Source organism: Myripristis murdjan, chromosome 1, assembly GCF_902150065.1.
Source record: "Myripristis murdjan chromosome 1, fMyrMur1.1, whole genome shotgun sequence".
NCBI lineage: Eukaryota > Metazoa > Chordata > Actinopteri > Holocentriformes > Holocentridae > Myripristis > Myripristis murdjan.
This window is the reverse complement of record NC_043980.1, coordinates 27,110,676-27,132,920: the sequence shown is the minus strand read 5'-3', so window position 1 is coordinate 27,132,920 and position 22,245 is coordinate 27,110,676. Positions and strand designations below refer to the sequence as shown.

Genomic DNA, 22,245 nt, shown 5'->3' with positions numbered 1-22,245 from the left:
CTCTCTCTCTCTCTCTCTCCCTCTCTCTCTCTCTTCTTTATTTGACTGGGAGAGAGGGATGCCCAGACACGTTCACAGGACATGAGCAGTCATGTAGGGCTCTAAATAGGAAAATGCACTGAAACATAGGCAGGTGCAAATTACACCACTTTCCAAACACTGCAACATGGGCCACTTCTCCAAAAATAATACACAACAGGAATTATGTGCGGGGTTTAATTACAAAACATGTTGTTCATGTTCATTTTGAAAAATAATTTGTCATCCTACTGAACAATATGGTACCAAGAACTTTTACTGCAATTTTTTTGACAGATGACAAAGTTGTCATATGACTCAGAATTCCCGTGGTGATGCTTATTTTAGCATCACAACTTTCAGTTTCACTGGGGGGAAAAAAAGCTGTTAAAATGATGATGATGTGATGTTTTGCTGGGGCCCATACCAAACAAACATATTTTATCACATCTGGAGAATGCAGTTTGTTGCTACAATACTTCGTTTATAATGGTGTTTAAAATGCAGCTCCTGTGACATAGATATTGCACTGGGCCATATTGCAATTTTGATAATATTTTGATTAGCTGTTAAACTCAAATGCAAAACCATTTGTCGGCAAAAATATTAAAATAGATCAGTTAGTTAAAACAATTCAGTAGGCCAATTTCTACAACTGTTTTATAAGAGTAGGTGTCAGATTTCCCACCTGTTGCATGGCATTGAATTGTAAGTCTTCATATGCAAACTTAGTTCTCAGTTACTGAGGCTCATAGTAACTGAATGAAACACTGTCAAACCCTCTCTGTTTCTCTCTAACATGTTCCTGTTCACGCTACTTAACACGCTCCAGCACATATTTGTGTGTTCAGATGCTAATGATTATAAACTTGTCAGCGGCAATGATTGACTATTTTTGTGTGTCTGTGTGTGTGTGTGTGTGTGTGTGTGTGTGTGTGTGTGTGTTTGTGTGTGTGTTTGCATGCATGGCTGTGGACCCTGGTCCACCTGAGCATCTGCTGCACTCCACTACTCACCCACGCATGCACTCCATTATCACCTAGCACAGTGTGTGTGTCAGCGCTGCAGGTGCCACATTAAGCTGATGTGTTTAATCATCAATTCAACCAAGACTGCCCTCTTGACACTCACTCACATGCACGCGTTCACACACACACACACACACACACACACACACACACACACACACACACACACACACACACACACACACACACACACACACACACACACACACACACACACACCAGATACTTTCTTCCAGGCTTTCAGGAACAGTGAGGTCAGCTTGCACGAGCTGGACAGCTCAGTTGAGGAGGGACTTTCACCAAGGGCTGGATTGTGTGTTTGAGTGTGTGTCTGAATGTCAGCAGACTGTTTATTGTGCCTGAGTTGGGAGGAAAACAAGAGTTTAAGGGCTTAAGTTTATGGGTAATCATTCTTAGGACATTTGTTATCTTAGATTATGTAGTGGTGGTTACTTGGGAAGTCTCCATAGGTTAGGAAGTGTAATGTGTTCTTCTGGGTGTTTAGAGTGTTGTTGTCTGTTAAAAAGTGTGTCATTAGGTTTACAAAGTGGGTTTACAGTGTCAGAAGGTGAGGCTGTACATCAGCAGTTTAATGAGACTTGCACGACATAGGTATCAGATTAGAATAAAGAGGAGTATGCATGCATGCTTTTAGGGATAGGTTGGTAGCAAACCTTTACATTGCAGTGTAAAAGTTCCTGGATCAGGATTTTAAGAGGTGCACATTGTGCTGTGGCGCGAGCTGAAGATGTCGAATCACACCACCAACTTCTACGCCCTGTCTCAGTCCTTCAGTTTCTCTGATATTATTGTCATCACAACCTACTTTCTCCTCAACCTGGCTGTCGGCATTTGGGTAAGAGTCACTGATGTGTGTTTTTTCCTTGCATCCATGTTCCGATTTGATGCCATGTGCATGTATGTATGTGTGTGTGACTGTGCTCATGTGTAAGCCCTCTCTCTGTCAGTCATCATGCAGGGTGAGCAGGAATACTTTGAGCGGATATTTCTTGGCTGGACGAGACATGGCCTGGTGGCCGGTAAGTGAGATGAGTAGTGAGATGTGCAGTAGTGTAGGGCTGGGTAATATATCGCTAATGAATTGATATTGTGTTATAAGACTAGCTTTTGTCTGGGATTTTATGGTGATATGGTACAAGCGTTGTCTTTTCCTGGTTTTAAAGGCTGCATTACAGCGAAGGGATGCAGTTCTCTGTATTTGATGGTTTGTTCTAGCTGCTCTATTATTTGTCTCTTCCTGACTGGTCATCATATCTACATTAGTAATGACTGTTTACCAAAAATCTGGTGTGTAAATATCTTATGAAAACACCAAGAGTCCCTACAGCCTGGATATTGAGATCAACAGAAGCCAAAGAAATTGTGATATTTGATTTTGTCCATATCACCCAGCCCTACAGGACTAATATTGTGTGATACACAGGCTTTTTTGTCAGCATATTAGTAATGTGTGTGTGTGTGTGTGTGTACATGTGTAGATTGGAGCCTCTCTGTTTGCCAGTTCAGAGGGCTCAGGTCTGTTCATTGGTTTGGCTGGGACCGGAGCTGCTGGGGGCATTGCTGTAGCAGGTTTTGAATGGAATGTGAGTGGACACATACACACACACAACAAAAACCACACAACACATCACATCACACCACATCATGCACAACAATATGACAAGACTTGTTCTCTTACAAGATGACATTCTGCTGTGTCTATTGTATTGTTTATTGTACCTATTGTATTAGCAGAAGCCCGACCTAAGACAGGAAAAGAGCCAAGTTGGCTTCATTGACTGCCAGCACATTGATGCCATGTGCCAACATACAGATACAATGTTTACATAATTTTAATAATACAATTATTAGTGGACAACAAGCTTTGCCATAATTTTTTTTTTTTTTTTTTATTAATTACTTCCTTGTACATGACGGTTAAGGCAAGCCTGGATCATGTCACCCCTACAGTGTGCATTGGGTTATATGAACTTCCTCCAACAGCAGCAGCACAAGCAGCCAGCAGGGGGCAGCAGCTGAGCTTTGCACTGCCCCGCTGTGTGCAACGGTACTGTATAAATGGAGAACTAATTGAGTGATTTCATTAAGTAATTAAACCAAACACAGCCAGGTAGGCTTTACGAGCATGCACACGACATAAAGTACAGGCGGAGAACAAGTTTGAGCGATGAAATCTCACATCTTGAGCTGAGCTGCCTGTTGAGTAACATCGAGTAAAAAGTCTCTCCTCTTTTTGTCATCTTTCTCTCAGGCCACCTACGTGTTACTGGCTCTGGCTTGGGTGTTTGTCCCCGTCTACGTATCTTCAGGGGTTAGTTTCCATACAAAATCCTTTACTCTTTCTCTCTCCCACACACGCACACACACACACACACACACACACACACACACACATACACACACAGGTGAGTGCATACTTGTTAAGGTGGTTCATCAGGTAGATTGAGGTGCCAAGAAACATTCTCCGCCTTGAAAATTCCCCAGTAGTGTGTCAAACAACTCACAAACACAAGCTGCTGCCTCCTGATATGCGACAACAGGAATGGCCCCATTACTCTTTGTTATTTACATTCAGCATAGGAAGGTTATTCCAGTTGACTAAAACTAAAATAGAAACTAAAACTACATGTGAAAAAAAAATTAGCTAACTTAAAGAAACACAAACAGAAGTGTTTGTATTGCAAACACAACACTATTCTGAACTTCTTAAGTCTTTTCTGAACTTCTTATATCTTGTTCCTGACAAATACCTCTATATTATAATAAAAGAAAAGAAAAGAAAATAAGAATAAAGCAAATCCACTCTGGAAACTAACTGAAACCAAACAGAACAGAAAACAAAATAAATAAATAAATGAATAAATAAAAATGAAAATAAAAACTAATGAAAAATACAAAACTATGATAACTTTGCACCATAGCAACAGGTTTAAGTAAGTAAGTAAACAAATCTTTATCTCTTTTATTACCAATTGTGGTGAAATGTGTGTGTTCAGATTGTAACAATGCCAGAGTACCTGGGCCGTCGGTTTGGGGGGGAAAGGATTCGTACCTACCTGGCTGTCCTGTCACTGCTGCTGTCTGTCTTCACCAAGATATCAGTAAGAATCTCACACACACACACACACACACACACACACACACACACACACACACACACACTCAAACAACCTAACACTTCATTTGGTGCCATTTTCCATAACCAGTGACTATTGGAATGAATCTTTCCAGTTGAAGCAGCAGCAACAGTGTTGTGTTTGTCTCTGTCACCAGACTGACCTGTACTCAGGAGCGCTGTTTGTTCAGGTGTGTATGGGATGGAACCTCTATCTGTCCACCGTCCTCATGCTGGTAGTCACTGCTCTCTACACTATAGCAGGTACACACACAGTGCAAACACACAGTATTACAGCTGTGCTATGCCTGCTTTCATGTTTTTGTTATTATTATGAGTGACATCATACATGAAACATTCCCTTAACACACACACACTTCTCTTGCAGGTGGCCTTGCTGCTGTCATCTACACCGACACTCTACAAACTTTCATCATGCTCATAGGAGCAATCATCCTCACTATTACTGGTATGTATAATTGTAGTCGGTTTTAAACAAACACACCCACAACCACCAAGTATGCCCACATGCTTATAAATAAAAATGCCCACATACAAGCACATAGTTATTGTGAGGATTGTATGGTTGGAATTGTTTGTGTGTGTGCCTGTCCCATTCACAGCCTTTAACAAGATTGGTGGATATGATAACCTGGAGCGTGTGTACAGTATGGCGGTGCCCAGTAAGATCATCGCCAATAGTACCTGCCACCTGCCACGCCAGGACGCCATGCATCTGTTCAGAGATGCCACCACTGGAGATCTGCCCTGGCCTGGCATGACCCTGGGACTCACCATACTGGCAACCTGGTACTGGTGCACAGACCAGGTATACATAAAAACACACACACACACACACACATTCGTGACACATGGCAGATACAAGTACATAACAAACTCACTCTGCATACACATAATTGCTATACTGCTAAACTATGTTGGCTTACATCCCATTTAGTAATTGGTATGTAATAGGTATGTAATGTAATATTGTCCTATAAAAATATATTGAGTGTACTGAATATGGTGGTGTGTGTGTATGTGTGTGTGTGTGTGTGTGTGTGTGTGTGGGTGTGTGTGGGTGGGTGGGTGAAGAATAGCTTTGAATATAGTATATGCAATGTTATCACCCCTCCCCACATACACACATATGCATAAACCCAACATTTAAAAGAAAACATATTTTTGAATAAAAAGTCTAATAAAATCTCAAATTACACATTTCATGTACATGAATTGCAATTTAGTCAAAATGGTTGTGTGATCAAAATTACCAATTCATGCTATTACTGTTACTCTGTGAATCAGTTTAACTGTTAGACAGGTAACATATAGGGGGTACGTTTGATGTTGGAGAAAATATTGCATATGGCTGCAAATATCACAGTATTCAATGTTATCAGATAATTGCCCAAGCCTAGTATACAGATGTTGAAGTTATGGACAACCCTTGATGCCTCAGTCTCATACATTCTGATATGCTGGGATGTATTTTTCATCAGAGCTAAACAACACAGCAGGGTTTTCCCTTCAACTGCCCACTTTTCTGAACAAGAAAGAGGGCTGGGTCATAGCAATAATGTGTCTCTTTATTTACAACATTCACTTTTGGTCCTACATCAATGTTTAACATTGTTCTTAGGCCTCTTCTCTGCATCTGTCCAGGTCATCATGGACATCTGCCAAATAGGTTACAGCAATAAACATGGTAGCCCCACCCCACACCACTAGTAACCAATCTCACTGGTCTCCTCAATACTGAACCCAGTCCAGGGACAGAGGTCAGTAACCAGGAAGCGATGGTTTGAGGGAAATGTGGTTAAATTACAGAGGATAAAATGGAAGCTGTAAGAACGCCAGCTCACACACAAATCCCTGGTGGAGTTAAAGCACTCCAGTAATGTCTTAGTTATTCCCCTTTGTTACAATCATGCCATGTTTGGTTAACTAATCATGTACATTCATATATCACATACTCAGATGTCACAAATAAAAAAAGAAATTTCCTTACTGCCAAGCCCAGATGGGCTTGCTTTTTCAGAAAAATCCTATGAATTAGGTGTATGTTGTGCCTCCTTGCTTAGAAACAGAAAATGAGAAACATGCTTGAGATAAAGCTGAATCCACACTTAAGATTCACCACTTTGTGAAAGCAGGAACTTGAATCGACAGTCAGTTTTCATCCTTGTGCAGCTTCTCGGGTCCACGGCCCACCAGTTCTACCTAAGAACCTTGTTAGGCTGAGACGTTTTCTTCTGCGACGCTCCTCCACGTGGCCTCAAGTGTCTCAGGCTGCTCAGCTTTGAGAAAGGCACTCCTAGCACCCCTGGTGGATTGGTTGGTGGCTGCGGAGAGGCGTGATCTGTCCTCCTAGTGCCTGGGCTGTGTCTTCGTGGCGACCGACCGGAACGTGCATCCAGGCGCAGCTGGCCAGCATCGGCCGGCAGAGCTTGACTCTGCCAGTAACGGTGCCCTCCTATGACTGGGCCAGATGCTCGGGTGGGGCGGTGGAAACTTCCCGGTTTGGCAATGACTACTTTAGCTGCTCTCAGCTGCCTGTCACGACCTGGGGATCTGGAAGCCTGGAACAGCTAGATGGAGAGATAGGAATCAGAGCATGATGAGTGGGAAGTAAAGTTATAAAATGTTTGTCTGTATGTTTCTGTAGGTGATTGTCCAACGGTCCCTGTCCGCTAAGAACATGAGCCATGTGAAAGGAGCTTCGATTCTGGCTGCCTATCTAAAGATGCTGCCTTTCATCTTCATCATCCTCCCTGGCATGATCAGCCGAGCCCTCTATCCAGGTACACACACTCATGCGTGCGCACACACACACACACACACACACACACAAACACTCACGCACACACCTTTTTTCTTGATCAGAAAGGTGTGATATGTTCACTGCAAGCAGGTACTGGCTTGCTTTATAACTACCAGTGAAGCACACCCATCCTTAAGTGGGTTTTTTGGATGAATGCGGGTGCGGGTGTCTAATTCTGGTAAGCAGTGACATGTTGAAACATAATATAGAGCTGCACTGCCCTTTTGCTGATGCATTTATCCATGTAACCTCAGCCAGCGGACTCAGAGCTCATTTAAATGTGTACATGTGTTTCTTGTATTACAGAATGTCAAGTGTATGAGCAGTCTTAGTGGCAACATCTACTTCTGACTGTTATTACTGTAGTGAAATATTACAGAAATCTCCTCACCTGTCCTATGTGCCTGTGTGGCGAGGGGTGTGCCTGTCTGCGAAGCTGTTGTGATTGGTGGATAAGGGCAATGCTGTCCTCTGACTGGCTGGGAGCTCGGAGATCCAACATGCTCTGGGAGAGGCGGGCCATCATGTTGACCCCATCTCCTTGGCGATGCCCGTGCCCTGACCCCGACGAGACTCCATTGGCCATGGGATTACTAGACTCTGGTTGGGCACAATCATAGAACTCCTCCTCTGATGCTGTGGAAACACTGGAAGGGTTGTCATTGCCTGCTTTGTCACATATAACCTTGGTGCTGTCTTGGCTACCATCATCGTTGCTACCAGAGTCTTTGCCCTCTTCCTTTGATTGTCTGCGGTTGAGACCACGCTTCACATCTTCCTTGCGTTTCGCTTTGCTGGAGGAGCCAGCTGGGGTCTCTGATTGGTCCTTTTTAATCAGGGTGATCTGTGGTTTGCTGGACGGCTCTGAGGTGGCCGAGTCTATGACCAACTGCAGCGTGCGGGGTTTTGGGATGGGAGGGGCCGGAGGATGAGCAGCAGTGTCTGTCTCTGTTGTTTGTTTAGCATCGTCTTTGGGCTGTGAAGTGGTCAAAACTTCAGTTGGTGATTTGGTAGTAGGTGTATGTTGTGTTGAAGTTTTGTCGGGTGGCTGAGGAGGCTCTCCAGAATCAGCTGCATCTGTGTTGCCTTCATTAGGGCCGGTCTGTTTCTTCTCCTTAGGCTGTGTGTTGGACTGGAGAGTAATTGCAGCTGTACCTGTGTTCTCAGATGGGTGTGCAGCTGTACCTGCAGCTTTTGCATCCTGGCCCACAGCATGAGCATCATCATCGGGGGATGGTTTGAACGGTGAGCTAAAGCGTATTGCCTGGCTGACCTCAAACCTCTCCGATCGCTGTAAGTGAACCATATTGGCCCGCTTTTCATCTCTGATATTGATGAAGCCAATAACATCACTGGGTGGGTCTGGTTCAGGCCAGGTTGGCAGGTACGGGATCAAGTATGCTTTCTCTAGATTGGCTAATCCAGGATGTAGCGGTGGGACTGCCCTATGCTCCTTAACACGCCCTTTTATCAGTCCAAGCCCAGCGGGATTTGGGGAGGATGAATGCTTGTTACTTGAATTTTGGTCTGAAGAAGTGGGGCTTGCATGGTTTCCCGTGGCAACCAAGGCATACTTGGGGTTGATGAGCTTCCTGGCAACAGCAGCTGACACTGGAGCAGGGGCTGCTTGAGGGAGGGGGTCGGGGATTGGTTCATCAACCATAGGAACCTTGCTGAGGGACACGCCTCTAGAGATCAGGTAAAGGTCACGGAACTGCAGGTCAAAGGTCTCCACTGCCTGCCCAGTTACCACGGTGATGAGGTTACGGTCCAGACGCGAGGACGACCAGGTGAAGCTAGAAAAACAGAAACGCGCAGACATGAATACACAGCAGTATTTCGCCTACTAAGCCACTACTCTGACTATCACCCTGACTTCCAGCATTTTTCCTAAGCTACCATATATGCTCATGTTCCTGTTTCCCCAGGAGTCTCCCTTATTCCACTCTTTCCCCTGTGATGTTCTCACTTCCAATAAAGCCTGCTTGCAGAAGTGTGATAATGGAACTGCATTCTGTCATGCGCTGTTTTTTCTTTTGGGTTTTTTCATGCAACATTTTTACATTTGAGAGCATCTTTTTCTTTGCCAACACACATGTCTTGATCTTTGTCTAGATGATTTACTTGATTTATGATGATGATGATGATTTATTGATTTACCATGGTTTTAAGCAATATCTGTAAATATGTTGGAAAAAGTGCATTTTTCCCCAAAATGTTGACTGTCAGGCAGCGCTGCCTCCCAGGCTACAGTTATGGTTAGGAAGCACGGCCTTACAGGCAAGTTTTGAGGCAAAAAAAATTCCATGGGCAGAACATGTCCCACAGCACAATTACACCACTTCCTGTCTCACAGAGCAGCTGCACTGCTGCAAACAAACCCTCTCCTCACTCCTGATAAAGAAATATTCATAAAATCATTACATTAGAAGTTTGCAATTGTGAGTCATGTTTCACATTATGCTCTTTGTACCATATTCCTCCACACCTTCTTGTTAAAAGAGTGGGAAAGGCACTTCCCTAAAATAGTGGTTTTCAAACTGGGATCTGCAGATCACCAGGGTTGAGTCACAGAGGGTCCCCATGCAGCACAAAGAGGAGCAGTGAACAGAACTCCCCGTGCACAGCCAGTATTTGCAATGAGGTGGTGGGAATGAATTTAATTTTCTTAAATAATCTGGAAGTTAGAGCAACAATAGCCATTTTGATCATAGTTTATAGTGATCCTAGTTTGATCATAATTTAGCTATGCCAACATTTAATTTATCCAAAACGACCAAGAAAATTTTTGTCCGAAGGTATTCCTTAGGACAAAATCCACTCAAATACGGATCAGTGGTCTAATGTGCATGTATTTTGGGGTCCTTGGCATGAATATGTTTGTGAACCCAGGCTCAAGTGTAAACTGTAAGTCTCTGTATCTATGTGTCTGTGTTTGTGTGTTGACATGGGAGTTTATTATGTTGGAACAGCTTGGAAGGCTGCGGCACCACCATGGTGCCTTCCCTGTCCTCAGGAAAAACAAAACAAATCAGTTAAACCTGAAGCCACAGGAGGTATTCCACAAAGCACAAAGTTTTGTTTCACAGGCTCAAATCATACACCAGGCTATAGTATCGTCTTTTCCACAGTTATCTGGATAACTTTCTAATCCTGTTTTGTGCAATACCATCCTTGGAGATGGTTATACATTTACACACACAAACCACGCAAAAATAATAATACTACAGATTAAATAATGCAGAGATAGCCAGAGAGTGTCCTGCTCACCTGTATGAGCCAGAGATGGCTCTGTCTCCATCTACCAGGAGGAACTTCTGGCTTAGAGAACCACGCACCTTCTGAGCCGAACGTGTGTAGAACTCCACACCTCCACAGCAGCGCACACGCAGGTTCTACACACACACACACACACACACACACACACACACACATAGAATTAATACAATCTAAAGATGGGCTCTGAGGATTAAAGGTTGCGGTTGAATTTCACAATACAAAATAAGGGGAGGGAAATAAGGGAGGGACAAAGACAATGGCATGAGTTTTCTTATTTCTCAAGGACAGTACTTCTCAACTAAAACCACCATAACCTCATGTTTGCTGACTCTACATGTTAGAACATGGAGTCTAACTGTGTAACTGTGTGCATATGCTTGTATGACACACCCTACGGTGTTTGTCTTTTGGCCCTGTGATAAGGGTGCGGTTCCAGGCGGAGTGTTAACTCGTGGGTAAATGTTCTGTGCTAAATCTCACAGGAGACATGAACCATAGGAGTCATAAAGAGTCATAAAGAAAGAGGCATTGGCAGAAAAGGCATAAGTTGAAAGAGAGGAAGTCTGGGGAGTTTGCTTTGAGGCAAAGAAGGAGAAGTGAAAGACAGAATAAATTATAGGAAGCAAAGTGAGCGTGTGTGGTATGACTAATTGGCGGCAGCACAGACAGGAATGTGCCTACTGTCAATCTGGCCCCCAGTCTAAAACAAGCCTACTTAAAAATACCTAAAAATGTCAACACAAGGTTTTTACTGACTGTAACTTGAGTTACAGTTCAGAATACAGACAGTTTAGAATACAGAGCCCAAGAATGAATTGATTTCACTTATGGCTAGCCCACTAGCTGGTACATCGACATTATCAAGGCTTGCAGGTTAAACACTGATAAGCCTGCTGTAATTGTATGAATCACTTTTGACCATCAAATATTTCCTTTGCATTGTATTAGGCTATCAGTGATTATTGGGAAATTAAATACCTTTAAAATGCCGCCACATTTCTTTCATTGGTTGGGACTAAAAGTTATTTTACACGTACTGACAGCAGGAAGCCCCACAGCAAGCTCATCCTCTAGTTTACCAAAACATCATCTAGGGCAGTGTGTGTGTGTGTGTGTGTGTGTCTACCTTTAGGTGTCCACGATGCATATCAGCTCTGCCACACATGGACAGGAAGCAGGGGACTGCTGCCATGTCAATGATAATGTAAACAGCGATTTTGCGTTTGTAGGCTGCATCCAGCAGGTCCCGGAAGATATCTACATCTGTAAACACATCCATCACCACTGCTATCACCTAAACGCGCGCACACACACACACACACACACACACACACACACACACACACACACACACACACACACACACACACACAGGAAGCAGACAGTGGTGTTAGGCTTTCCTGGTCTGAGTGGGTGGGTTCAATTATGCTGCTCTTATCTATATTAAAGCAATTTAAATCTCAGCGGAAGCCGACCTCTTAGGCAAAGTGCATTTAGACACTGAGTGATGAAAAAACAAGCGTCTAAACACCAAGAGTATTCTGTTTGTTCTCAGCGAAAGAACAAGACGATTCGGTATTGTTACAGCAGCTGCTCCATGTAGTGTGTTTTGCAGTGTGATGATGGAGCGTGAATTGGTTGAAGAGGGGGTGTTTTGGCAGTTCAGCAACACTTTATAACTAGTGACAGCGTGACAGTCCTTGCACAGCACTGTCTATTCACTGCTCCTCTGGCCCCAGTGCCCTCAGGGTGAAACCAAGCTACAGTAGTGGGTATAGTCCAGACCAAATGGCCACTCACTGGGTTAACGCCAGATTTAAGTGCTGTTTATCTATTACAAAGTTGATTTTACTGGTGGTGTAGCCTATATAAATTGCTGTTCACAATTCAGTTAATTTCATGAACATAATATGTCCACAGCAAATAAGCAGTGAAAACCACAAGACAGCTTTCCACTCAGGAATCCAGGCAGACTGATGTGATTTATGTTCCGCCTGTAGCTCTGGGACACAGCTGGACTGTGTATGTGTGTTTGTGAAGGCTGAAAGTGAAGTCAGTGGCACAGGCATGTAACATGTCCTGATCTTAGAGAATTTTTTTTTTTTTTTTTTTATCACAGGCGTGTCAAAATCAGACCTGTTTTATTGAAATTGTTGTGTGCATGTGTGTGCAGTACATGTACTGGAGACGGGAGGGGGATGGGAAGAGGCTGGGTGCAGGGTTAGGAGGTGGCAGAAGGGGTAAAGAACGGGATAGTAGACTGTTTTGTTGTAATGTTGAAGGCTAAAAAAAAAAACTCAGCAAGTTCAATACAGAATATACACAGCTATTACATGAAACGTGCTTCATAAAGCTTGTTTTAATTAGTTTGATTTTATTTGACAACAGACTCCAATTTTATTAGATTCTGTACAAAAGGCTAAGTGAGGTCGTGTTTGTTAGATGACTTGGAACATGACTGCATAGTTAGTACTGTGGGTGGAGAGATAACAGTGGTGACCTCTGATCAAAACAGGCATCCTTATATAGTTAAACTGAACTATGACTCATTTTGAGGCTCTGTTGCAGTGGCTGATCATCATCATCATCATCATCATCATCACCACCACCACCACATCCTACCTTCTGGGCTGATGCAATTGTCTTGCGCACAACCTCCTTGATGTGTGTGTGTCCGTCGGCCGGAGGTTGGGTGTGCACGGATACGCGGGTGACCCCCCGGTAAGAGATGGCCTCGGGCCAGCCCAGGTCCAGCTCCGCAACCGAGGCCTCGGACTTGTCGGGCCAGTACTGAAGTGACACCGCGCCGTCCCCCGCGTCCTCCGCGGAGCCCGGAGTGGTGTTCCCCGGTCCTGGCGTCTCTGGTTTCTGGAGGTGCTCGTACCCGGGCCGGTAGGCCTCCGCTGTGCGCGCCAGCCGCTCCAGCTCCGGTTCCGACAGAAACTCGCGCAGGCCATTCTGTTGAATGTAGTCCGTGAACGCGTCGCGGCCCTGGGCGATCAGAGTCTCGAGCGCCAGCCGCTGGTCCTCACTGTAGAAGAACTCCGGTTTGCTCTCACTCACGCGCCAGTTGACGTGGTGATCGTCCAGACACTGAATCTGTGACAACGCCATGTCCTCGAAACCCAGCGGTCAATAAACAGTTAATTTGTTTTAGCCACACTGACCCAGTTTCCAGTGGCAGGGTCAAAGCCTGGAGAAGTGCTATTTGTTATGACGGTCCATAATGTAGGCTACCCGCGTGACTTGGACGCGAGAGGAGCCAGCTCGCATCTGAGGGAGGGCGCTGTGTTTCTGAGGCTTGTCAGAAAAGTTCCTCTTACAAGACCGAGCTCAACCCAGTTCTCATATTACACACACACACACACACACACACACACACACACACACACACACACACACACACACACACACACACACACACACACACACACACAGGTGTTGTTCCAGCTCCACCCCGCCCAGCCACGCCTGTCACCTGCCCGCGGCCAGGTAGCAGCGGTTCGTTTAGCGGCTCAGCCCCGGGGCCCGACAGCTGTCTGGGTGGATGAATGCCTGCCTGCTGCAGTGAGTCAATCCAAAACGGAACTCGCACTTCAGACACAAAAAGAAGTCCACAATCCGCCCTCATGCGCTGAGACTGTGTGTGACTCAGGGAAACTATTGTGCTGACGACTCACTTTTCAACTCCTTTGTTGGCAAACTGGAGTTTAAAGCGGAGAGAGTTAAGATCAAATATGGCAACTGCTGGGTTCCTCGAAAGACAAAACTCTTAAAGCTTTCACACACACACCAATCCGCCTGTCAGACTTCGCTTATAACACAAAAATCCGTGTTCAAGACCGTCCTATACGCAAATGTTCTCCTCTCGGCGTTTCTCCAGACAGAAAGTTCACCGAGGTCCAGGCGGCCGTGTGGGCACCGGCGTGTCCGATACTGGAATTCGGCAGCGGAAGCCCGGGTGCCGGCGCTGAGAGGCGGAGTGTCCGGTAGTTGGTCAGGAGAGAGAGGAAAGAAACTCCACCCTCTGGCCCGGACACAGGGAGAGAATTTTTTTTTTTTTTTTTTTTTTTTTTTTTTTTTAACCCAAAGCCAGAATCCTCACGAAAGAGCAGTGTAATAATACAATGAAGACGAAGTGTCTAAAGCACTCAAAACTGAGTTTCCAGTGACCTGTTGGTAGTTTTATGTATAAATATATGGATATAGAAATATATATAGATAAATAGATATGTTATCTCTTTTAGCATTACTATAAGATTTCTACTGAGGTTTGTGCCTTTTATTATAGGGTTACCATAGCTATTTTTAACCAGGGAGAACATGCTAATTTAAAGAGGAATGCCATCCATTTTAAGAATTCATATTATCCCCGTGCCACAGGACAGTTCAGTCAGTGTCTGTGAACATGTACTACTCTTTACTGAAGGTAGAAAGAGACATAACCCTTACATTTGACTTCCACTGGAATATAAAATCCAGAGCTGTTCCAGCTTCAGTGAATGGACTACTGACTTGTGCAACCAGTTCAACTGTCAAACTAACTGAAACTGTAAACTTAGTTTGTAGGCAAGAAGCCTGGCAAAAATCGAATGGGTCGACAAAGTCACTGCCCCATTCATCACTTAGGCATCAGGGGACAGATTTTACATCCTAGTGATATCACACATTCAAGGGTCCGTGCTCCAGGAAAGAACGGTGCATGTTCACTATCCTGGGGCACAGAAATAACACATATGTCCTTAAAATGAGTGGCATACCTGTATAAATATGAACTATCACTGGAAATGAATGTGACTTTATCCTTAATTTGGATAATTCAATGCTGACATCCATCAAGTGACGGTAAAGTGTCACTGAAAGGTCTTCTGAATGTCAGGTCATGCTCACCACCGTGTGAAAAAAAAGTCTACAGATATTCACATGGATTAGTGTTGGGTGAAGTTTGCCTGTGGAGATGTAGGATCCACTTTTTCCCCCTAATAGTTAACTGTGTATATATCAACATTAGAGTGTCCAGATGAAGTGAATGTAATGTGATTAACATCTCTCACTATTAAAGCGTGTCCAGTTGGGATCACTGTGACCTGCTGAAACCAGAAAACAAAATGGGGATCACAGCTGATTTGCTGCTCAGATTTGAGACAAACTTATTAATGGCCACCTTTGTTGTGAACCTGATGTGCGACGGCAAAAAGCAAATGAGAATGTGTGTGAGGACATGCATCTGTAAGCTGTGTAAGTGTGTGAGTAACATCTGTCTGTCTTTGTGCCTTCCAGACTCTGTAGGGTGTGTAGATCCCGAGGAGTGTGTGCGTGTATGTGGAGCCGAGGTGGGATGTTCCAACATCGCCTTTCCCAAACTGGTCATAGAACTCATGCCAAGTGGTGAGAATGTAGCTACTATTTCATACATCATACATCTTTATCACTTTTCTTATTACATGTTATGAGCTTTTTGTTAAGTTTTTGTACCTGTGTGTGTCTGTATATATGTGTTTGTGTGTGTGTGTGTGTGTGTGTGTGTGTGTGGCAGGCCTACGGGGGCTTATGATAGCGGTGATGATGGCAGCTCTGATGTCTTCGCTGACCTCCATCTTCAACAGCAGCTCCACACTGTTCACCATGGACATCTGGAAGAAGCACCGCCCTCGTGCCTCTGAAAGAGAACTGCTTCTGGTCGGCAGGTAGGACACTCATGCATGGAAGGGGTAGAGAGAAATGTGTGTGTGTGTGCATTATAATGTGTTGAACTTGTATCATACTTCATTTCATTCATTGAAATTGTGTGTGTGTGCGTGTGTTCTAGGATTGTGACAGTGATCTTGGTGGTGGTGAGCGTGGTGTGGATCCCCATCCTGCAGTCGGCCAACAGCGGCCAGCTCTATGTTTACATCCAGTCAGTGACCAGCTACCTTGCTCCTCCTGTCACCGCTGTCTTCACACTGGCTGTCTTCTGGAAGAGGACCAACGAGCAGGTAGCGCATGCACACACACACACACACACACACACACACACACACACACACACACACACTCACACACACACTGAAAAGCGTACATGCTTGTACAAGAAAATAAATGGACAGATCCACACATACACATGCACACAAGCACACACGCACACATGCACACTTATCAAAACACTTGGCAAACATATTGCATTCCATTTTTGATGCCAAACTAAACAGCAGTGCACAGTTTGGAGGTCTGATTTTTTCTCTTCAGTGCTTTGTTTGTCCTTTCTCCCACACTATACTGTTGCACAGGTTTTATTAGCCTCAGATGGGAGCCAAGCTAATGCCATTTGTGTGTGTGTGTGTGTGTGTGTGTGTATTTACTTACTCATTTTATAGCTAAAGACTATTGTTTCTTTGTTCACTTAAAGCAGCACTACACTTTTTTCTCTATCTGTTAAAAAAGGGAGGAAAGTAATATAAGTAAAATAGTTCAAATAAGGCTCTGATCAGATAGAAGTGAGTGAACGAGTGATTAGAACCAGATTGAGATCAGAGAGAGGAGTGCAAGGGACAAAGATACAGCTGTAACAGAGTGTGTGTCAGATGGGAGCCAATTCAAGTGTTGAAACATGATCAGAATACGTGTACAGACTGGTCCTCCTGGGTGTGTCTGCTCTGTCATACTGATAAACTATTAGCCTTAAGTGCAACATGAAGAAAACTGTCTCGTTTTCCAGGAATGAACGTTTTATACCACAACTGGGATTTTTCCAGCTCTGCATGAAACCATAGACTACATAATCTCTTGTGTAACTTTTCTCAGTAAAAGTGTCTGGTTAAAAAAGAGTTAAAAAGTTTTATTGTGTTGTCCTCGCTGTGATTGGACGCAATCCACCTCGAAATATTACCAGACTTTATGAGTGCATGCTCGTATTACTGTCTGATTGGTCTTCGCTTGCAAACTATAAAAAGGTTACCATGCTGCAAAGAAAGTGAGAGCTCCATGTTTGCGCAGATAAACTTAGTGAGCATATCGCTTTAAGAATCTTAATGGTGTTGACTCAGGGGGTCAAAGGTCATGCTTCGTCAGACTGGATGTGTCAGATGCAGGCACACTATGTATATTGTAAACTCTGTTTAACTCACTCTGACTCACATTCTTGCGGCCAAATTATATGCACAGTTTATCACAGTACATAATTTAGGCTGATTTATATGGGAACGCCATTTATATATGTTCTTTGGGACATAGCTGCAAATATAACAGTACATAATGATGCTGATTAAGCTTAAAGTTACTGTCAGCCTTTATTACATATAGTATGCATTCATGACTCATATTTCTTTTTGCTGAATAATTTAATTCCAAAATGCTATATGGGCATTTTGAGATGAATATTGCTACTGCAAAAATGTAAAATGTTTATATGTATGTATTTAAAAGGAAAAGGTGTCACTTACTTTTTTATCATTAACCACCTACTTACTTTTTGTTTTTGTTTTGTTTTATTTTGTTGTTGTTGTTGTTGTTGTTTTTAATTATGATTTGTTTTTGTAATCTTTTATTTTCACATCAGGAAGTAAAAACTTTTTTATAAATGGGTGCGTTTTGGAGAAACACTGGTCCATTCAGGCAACCTAATATAGGTGACCGAGGGCTGTTGCTCTGTTGTATTTAAGACAGTGTGGAAAAATATGATGACACTCAGAAAAACAGAAAGCACAGAAGATGGAGCTTCTAGTAAATGTAAAAGACGGATTTATTTGGGTGATAAACAAACTCAGTATCCCCCCAGAAAATCACAATGTCACAAAACGAGGCTTGGGAATAGTATGTGCACAGACTCACACGCTCACACTAATACACACATACAATGGTGTCTACACACTATTTCCAAGCCTTGTTTTGTGCTTCTGTTGTATTAAAGAAAAAAAAAAAAACGAGTAAACAAGTCAGGGATGATTGGACTTGTTAGTAAATGGGGTGTGGGGGAGAAAAGAGATGACAGCAAGAGGTAGACAGCGAGAGAATGCCATCAGTGTGTGAAAGAAAGATAATAGGAGAAAGACAGCAGGAGGTGAAAATATCGGATTGTTTTCATGTGGTTGAGTCAAACCGCACAGATCACATTCCTTGCCAGGGGTGGAGGAAAGACTGGGGCCGTTGCACGTGCATGCACTTAGATGTTTGAGTGAAGTGACACGACTATGACAGATTATCATGGTGGGAAAGTGAGAGCATTATGAGTCTGGCACACCCAAGTGTGGCACTCCAAGAGTGCCTCCTAGAATTATGGTGACGGCTTTTAACAGCAGGGGGTTTAAGCAAAGTTCAAGAGAGCGTGTGCATTAATCTGTTTCAATGTGTGTGTGTTCAGGGAGCGTTCTGGGGTCTGATGGTGGGGCTGGTGGTGGGTGTGTGTAGGATGGTGCTGGAGTTCGCCTTCCCCCCTCCCAGATGTGGCGTTGTGGACTTGGCCCCGGCTGTGCTGCGGAGCGTCCACTACCTCCACTTCGCCATTTTGCTCTGTGGCCTCACTGCCGTCGTGGTTGCGACAGTTTCACTTCTCACACCGCCACCCAGTCACGAACAGGTGGGTGCAGATGGCATACAGCTGTATGAGAACCGGGACAAGTATTAGGATCTATAATGTTATCTAGATTCAAAATGAAGAGATGAACATGAGCTGACAACTTTTGATCATACAGTAGTTTCCCGTCAGTACTCATCGGCCTTCATGTTACAAAGCAATGAAAACAAAGATTTTCTCACCGTCTCTCAATGCTTGATCACTGGATCAAGCATTTATAAAGATAGGACTGTGGGGATTTGGACTCCAGTTCCTCTGGCCTGCTACTAACAAATTTCTCTTCAGAAATGAATAATGAAGATTTAAGCTAAACATTTGGAATCCCAACAGTCATGAATGCAGAATGGAAATGTATCAGTAATTTGTCTGTTAGAAAAAAATTATAGCTAAAGTGCTGAAAAGCTGTCATTCTAGGACAATGCTTGGACCTTGATATGAATCCCTAGACCTTAAAAAATGATATATCCAGAGTAGGCCTCCTTCATAAAAGCTCCATCTTTAAATATTTTACCATGAAGAACTGTATTGTGAGAACATCACTGGGCCAAAATCATTAACACATAAAAACCACCCTGAATACTGTAGACACTTGACCTTTGTGAGATCAGTCCTGTCCCTACATTGTACTACTGTGAAATCACAATCATCCTGATACTGGTCACAGTCTTTTCTGTGCAGTAATGATGGTGATGTAACAATAACAGTGCCCTTACAGCAAAATATGATAGCCATTGATTCCATCATTTTGTTGGTTCCCTGCAATTTATTTTCCTAGTACGAATTTCTTAAATGAAACACTTGTAGTAAGTTCCTCATTGCTGAATTTAAATGCGCACAATAGAGCCTTGTTTACCAAAGGTAAGAAAAGCAAGTCGTGTGACATGAGCTACATTTTAACATGACGGTGGAATAAACTGACAACTCCCAGTAGTAATGCTGACTGAAGAAATCTATTATTTCAGTTTCCAGACAGAAATCTGGACATTCAAATTTACTTAAAAACACACACAAACGCGCACTTGTGGCCTTCCTCCCCACTGCCAGAGTTCACCGAAACAATGTTCATCTCAGATCTGGGGCTTTATCTATTGGAAAAAAAAGACAAAGAAAAAAAAAAACATGTTCAGGTGCTTCCTTTGATGAGACTTGTTGAAAAGGAGAGGATGCATACAGCTGGTGTTTTCCACCTGAAATTCAATTTGATTTGATACGACATCACAGTGGATAATGTCTGCGTAATTGCGCAGTGATTTAAAAGGGCGCACCACTCCCTTCAAACTGGATAGAACTGCATACCAGTCCTGTGGCTTTCTGGTGGCTATAGGAATTAAAACCGCAATAAGATGGCATCCTATAGGCAGATGTGGAAGACAGATAATGGTAATAATCAGCCCTTTATCTAACCAACCAGGCCTACAGACGTCTAAAGCAATAATACCAGCTTTACTGGTATTTTCGCCTAAATTAAAATCACAGGTTTGATATTCAAATAGGTCTGCTCTTGCTTGGAGAATTTATATCACTTTGAAACACGCAGGCATATCGTTCATGAAGGGGTCCATGTGATTTTGGAGAGGTGTGTGCCGCTGTGCCTCTGTCAATTAACGTCAGGAAAATAGCACAGTGCACAGCGCTTTCACCAAGACCTGCTTGTGGTTAGCTATTATGTCTGTTATGTTATAGCACCCTTAATTTTGTTGAACAACATTTTGAGATCATTTCTATCCCAGATGAACATTAATTCCGACATAACAATCACCTAGAACCATGTAAAACTAATGGCCAGTGACTAAAACTCCATGGCAGTGTGTTGGGAAATGTTAAAAAAGAAAAGCAAAAAGAAACATGACCAATGCAAACAACCACCTGCACACTAAGAAGGCTGTTGCTATTAGGGGTTATGTGTTCCAGTGGGTCAGAGAGATCTGTGCCATCCAGAAAAACAGGACTAAGCAGAGAATAAAGCCAGGTGTTTTCTTATCAGATAAGGCCTCCACCACCAGGTGCTGGAAAAGGGATGCAGGCCAGAGTGAACATCAGTCAAACTGTATTTAGATTCAGCCAGACTATATTTATATCCATAGGTACAAGTGACCCCATTATTATCCACCCATTCCCAAACGGATCCTTATCTTCTCCTGCACATGCAGATACAACATCATAAGATTGGTCATTTGTATCCAGCAAATAAAATGGTCAGTTCTGCACTTAGTTTCAGTGTTATTGTTATGTGTGACTTGATTCAGTGGATTTTATTGCATAAAGGACTTTTTAGTCACACTACTGCCCAGTAAAAAAAAAAATGTATAGTCAAATATAATATCAATAGTAAATGCGTCTTATTTGTAATCACGAAACATTTTCATTTTTATAGAAAGTTTATTCTTGAGAATGAAACGTGCATGTACAGTTTATGAATAAGGACATTACAAATACAGAAACACATTCAGCTTCTATCAATATAAACTTGCATTTGTGCCAAGCACTACAAAATGAGAAGTTATGGTCCTCTGATATTTTGAAATGTTTCCTCTCTCTGCTCTCCCAGGTGTGCAACCTGACATGGTGGACTCTGACTGAGGAGACACAACGAGAAATCCCTCTGCAGAAAGTGTCCTCTGTCAGCCACCGTAGCTCCCAGGGTAAGAGGATGTACTGGCAGTACAGCAAAACCACATGAAATAAAACCAGCCATCATTTGGTGTACACTTTTTATACACACACGCACACACGCTGTGTGTCCTGTTTTAGTAACTTTCTCTGTCTCGTGTGTGTGATGTTGCAGGCTCTGAGCCCGTGCGGCGGGTGATGTGTGGTCAGGGCGCAGGGTTGTGTATCTCAGCAGCACAGCAGACAGAGGAGGCTCCATCTTCCAGGGCTCCCAGTGTTAGAGAGAGTGTGTTCTGGTCCAGGTTCTGCTGTGTCAATGCTCTCTTACTGGTCAGCATCAACATTTTTCTCTATGCATACTTCGCATGAGTGGGCGGTCAGATTTTACATTCTACCATACCCAGTCCTCTTAACTCTGTCCAGACTTTGTATTAACCCAGAAACTTTGCTTGCCCGATTTATCCAGATCTGAGAGGGGGGATGGTGGGGAAACAAACTGTAGTTTTCTTTTAGAGTGAAGGTGAATCGTGTAGCAGCAACAGGTATGCATTTTATCAGTTGAAGCTTGTAGATGCTCTTTCAGCTGATGTAGATTCTTCACACACACACACACACACACACACACACACACACACACACACGCACACACAAACACACACACAAATGAAGTTCAGGAGTCACTTACTTTAAGGGCTTACCTTTGATTCCCAGGTAAAGTGCGCTGTGCCGTCTTGTTTTGTTCAGCTGAAAACTATCTTCATCTGTTTTTATCATTCACCCAGTTAATTTGAAGGAATAC

At 43.4% G+C, this 22,245-nt stretch overlaps 2 protein-coding genes across 4 annotated transcripts; one reads left to right on the top strand and one right to left on the bottom strand.

Moving 5' to 3' along the window:
- The first annotated feature begins 2,056 nt into the window (after positions 1-2,056).
- slc5a10 (solute carrier family 5 member 10) lies at positions 2,057-22,218 on the top strand. Of its 3 annotated transcripts, XM_030059503.1 has the most exons (14): positions 2,057-2,086; positions 2,546-2,650; positions 3,319-3,378; positions 4,064-4,168; positions 4,341-4,446; positions 4,571-4,651; positions 4,806-5,011; positions 6,851-6,986; positions 15,566-15,673; positions 15,822-15,972; positions 16,095-16,263; positions 18,624-18,839; positions 21,385-21,447; positions 21,696-22,218. In XM_030059503.1, the coding sequence occupies exons 1-14, from the start codon at positions 2,072-2,074 to the stop codon at positions 21,813-21,815; spliced, it is 1,641 nt and encodes a 546-aa protein (XP_029915363.1). In that variant the 5' UTR covers positions 2,057-2,071; the 3' UTR covers positions 21,816-22,218. The 3 variants fall into 3 exon arrangements, with proteins under 3 accessions (XP_029915363.1, XP_029915372.1, XP_029915381.1); XM_030059512.1 differs by lacking the exon at positions 4,571-4,651; XM_030059521.1 differs by lacking the exon at positions 15,566-15,673.
- Positions 5,754-14,233, bottom strand: fam83gb (family with sequence similarity 83 member Gb). Its single transcript, XM_030059490.1, has 5 exons — positions 12,908-14,233; positions 11,412-11,579; positions 10,277-10,401; positions 7,398-8,802; positions 5,754-6,773 (listed from the first exon to the last, which is right to left on the bottom strand). Exons 1-5 carry the CDS (start codon positions 13,397-13,399, stop codon positions 6,402-6,404), a joined length of 2,562 nt encoding a protein of 853 aa, XP_029915350.1. The 5' UTR covers positions 13,400-14,233; the 3' UTR covers positions 5,754-6,401.
- Positions 22,219-22,245: the final 27 nt, after the last annotated feature.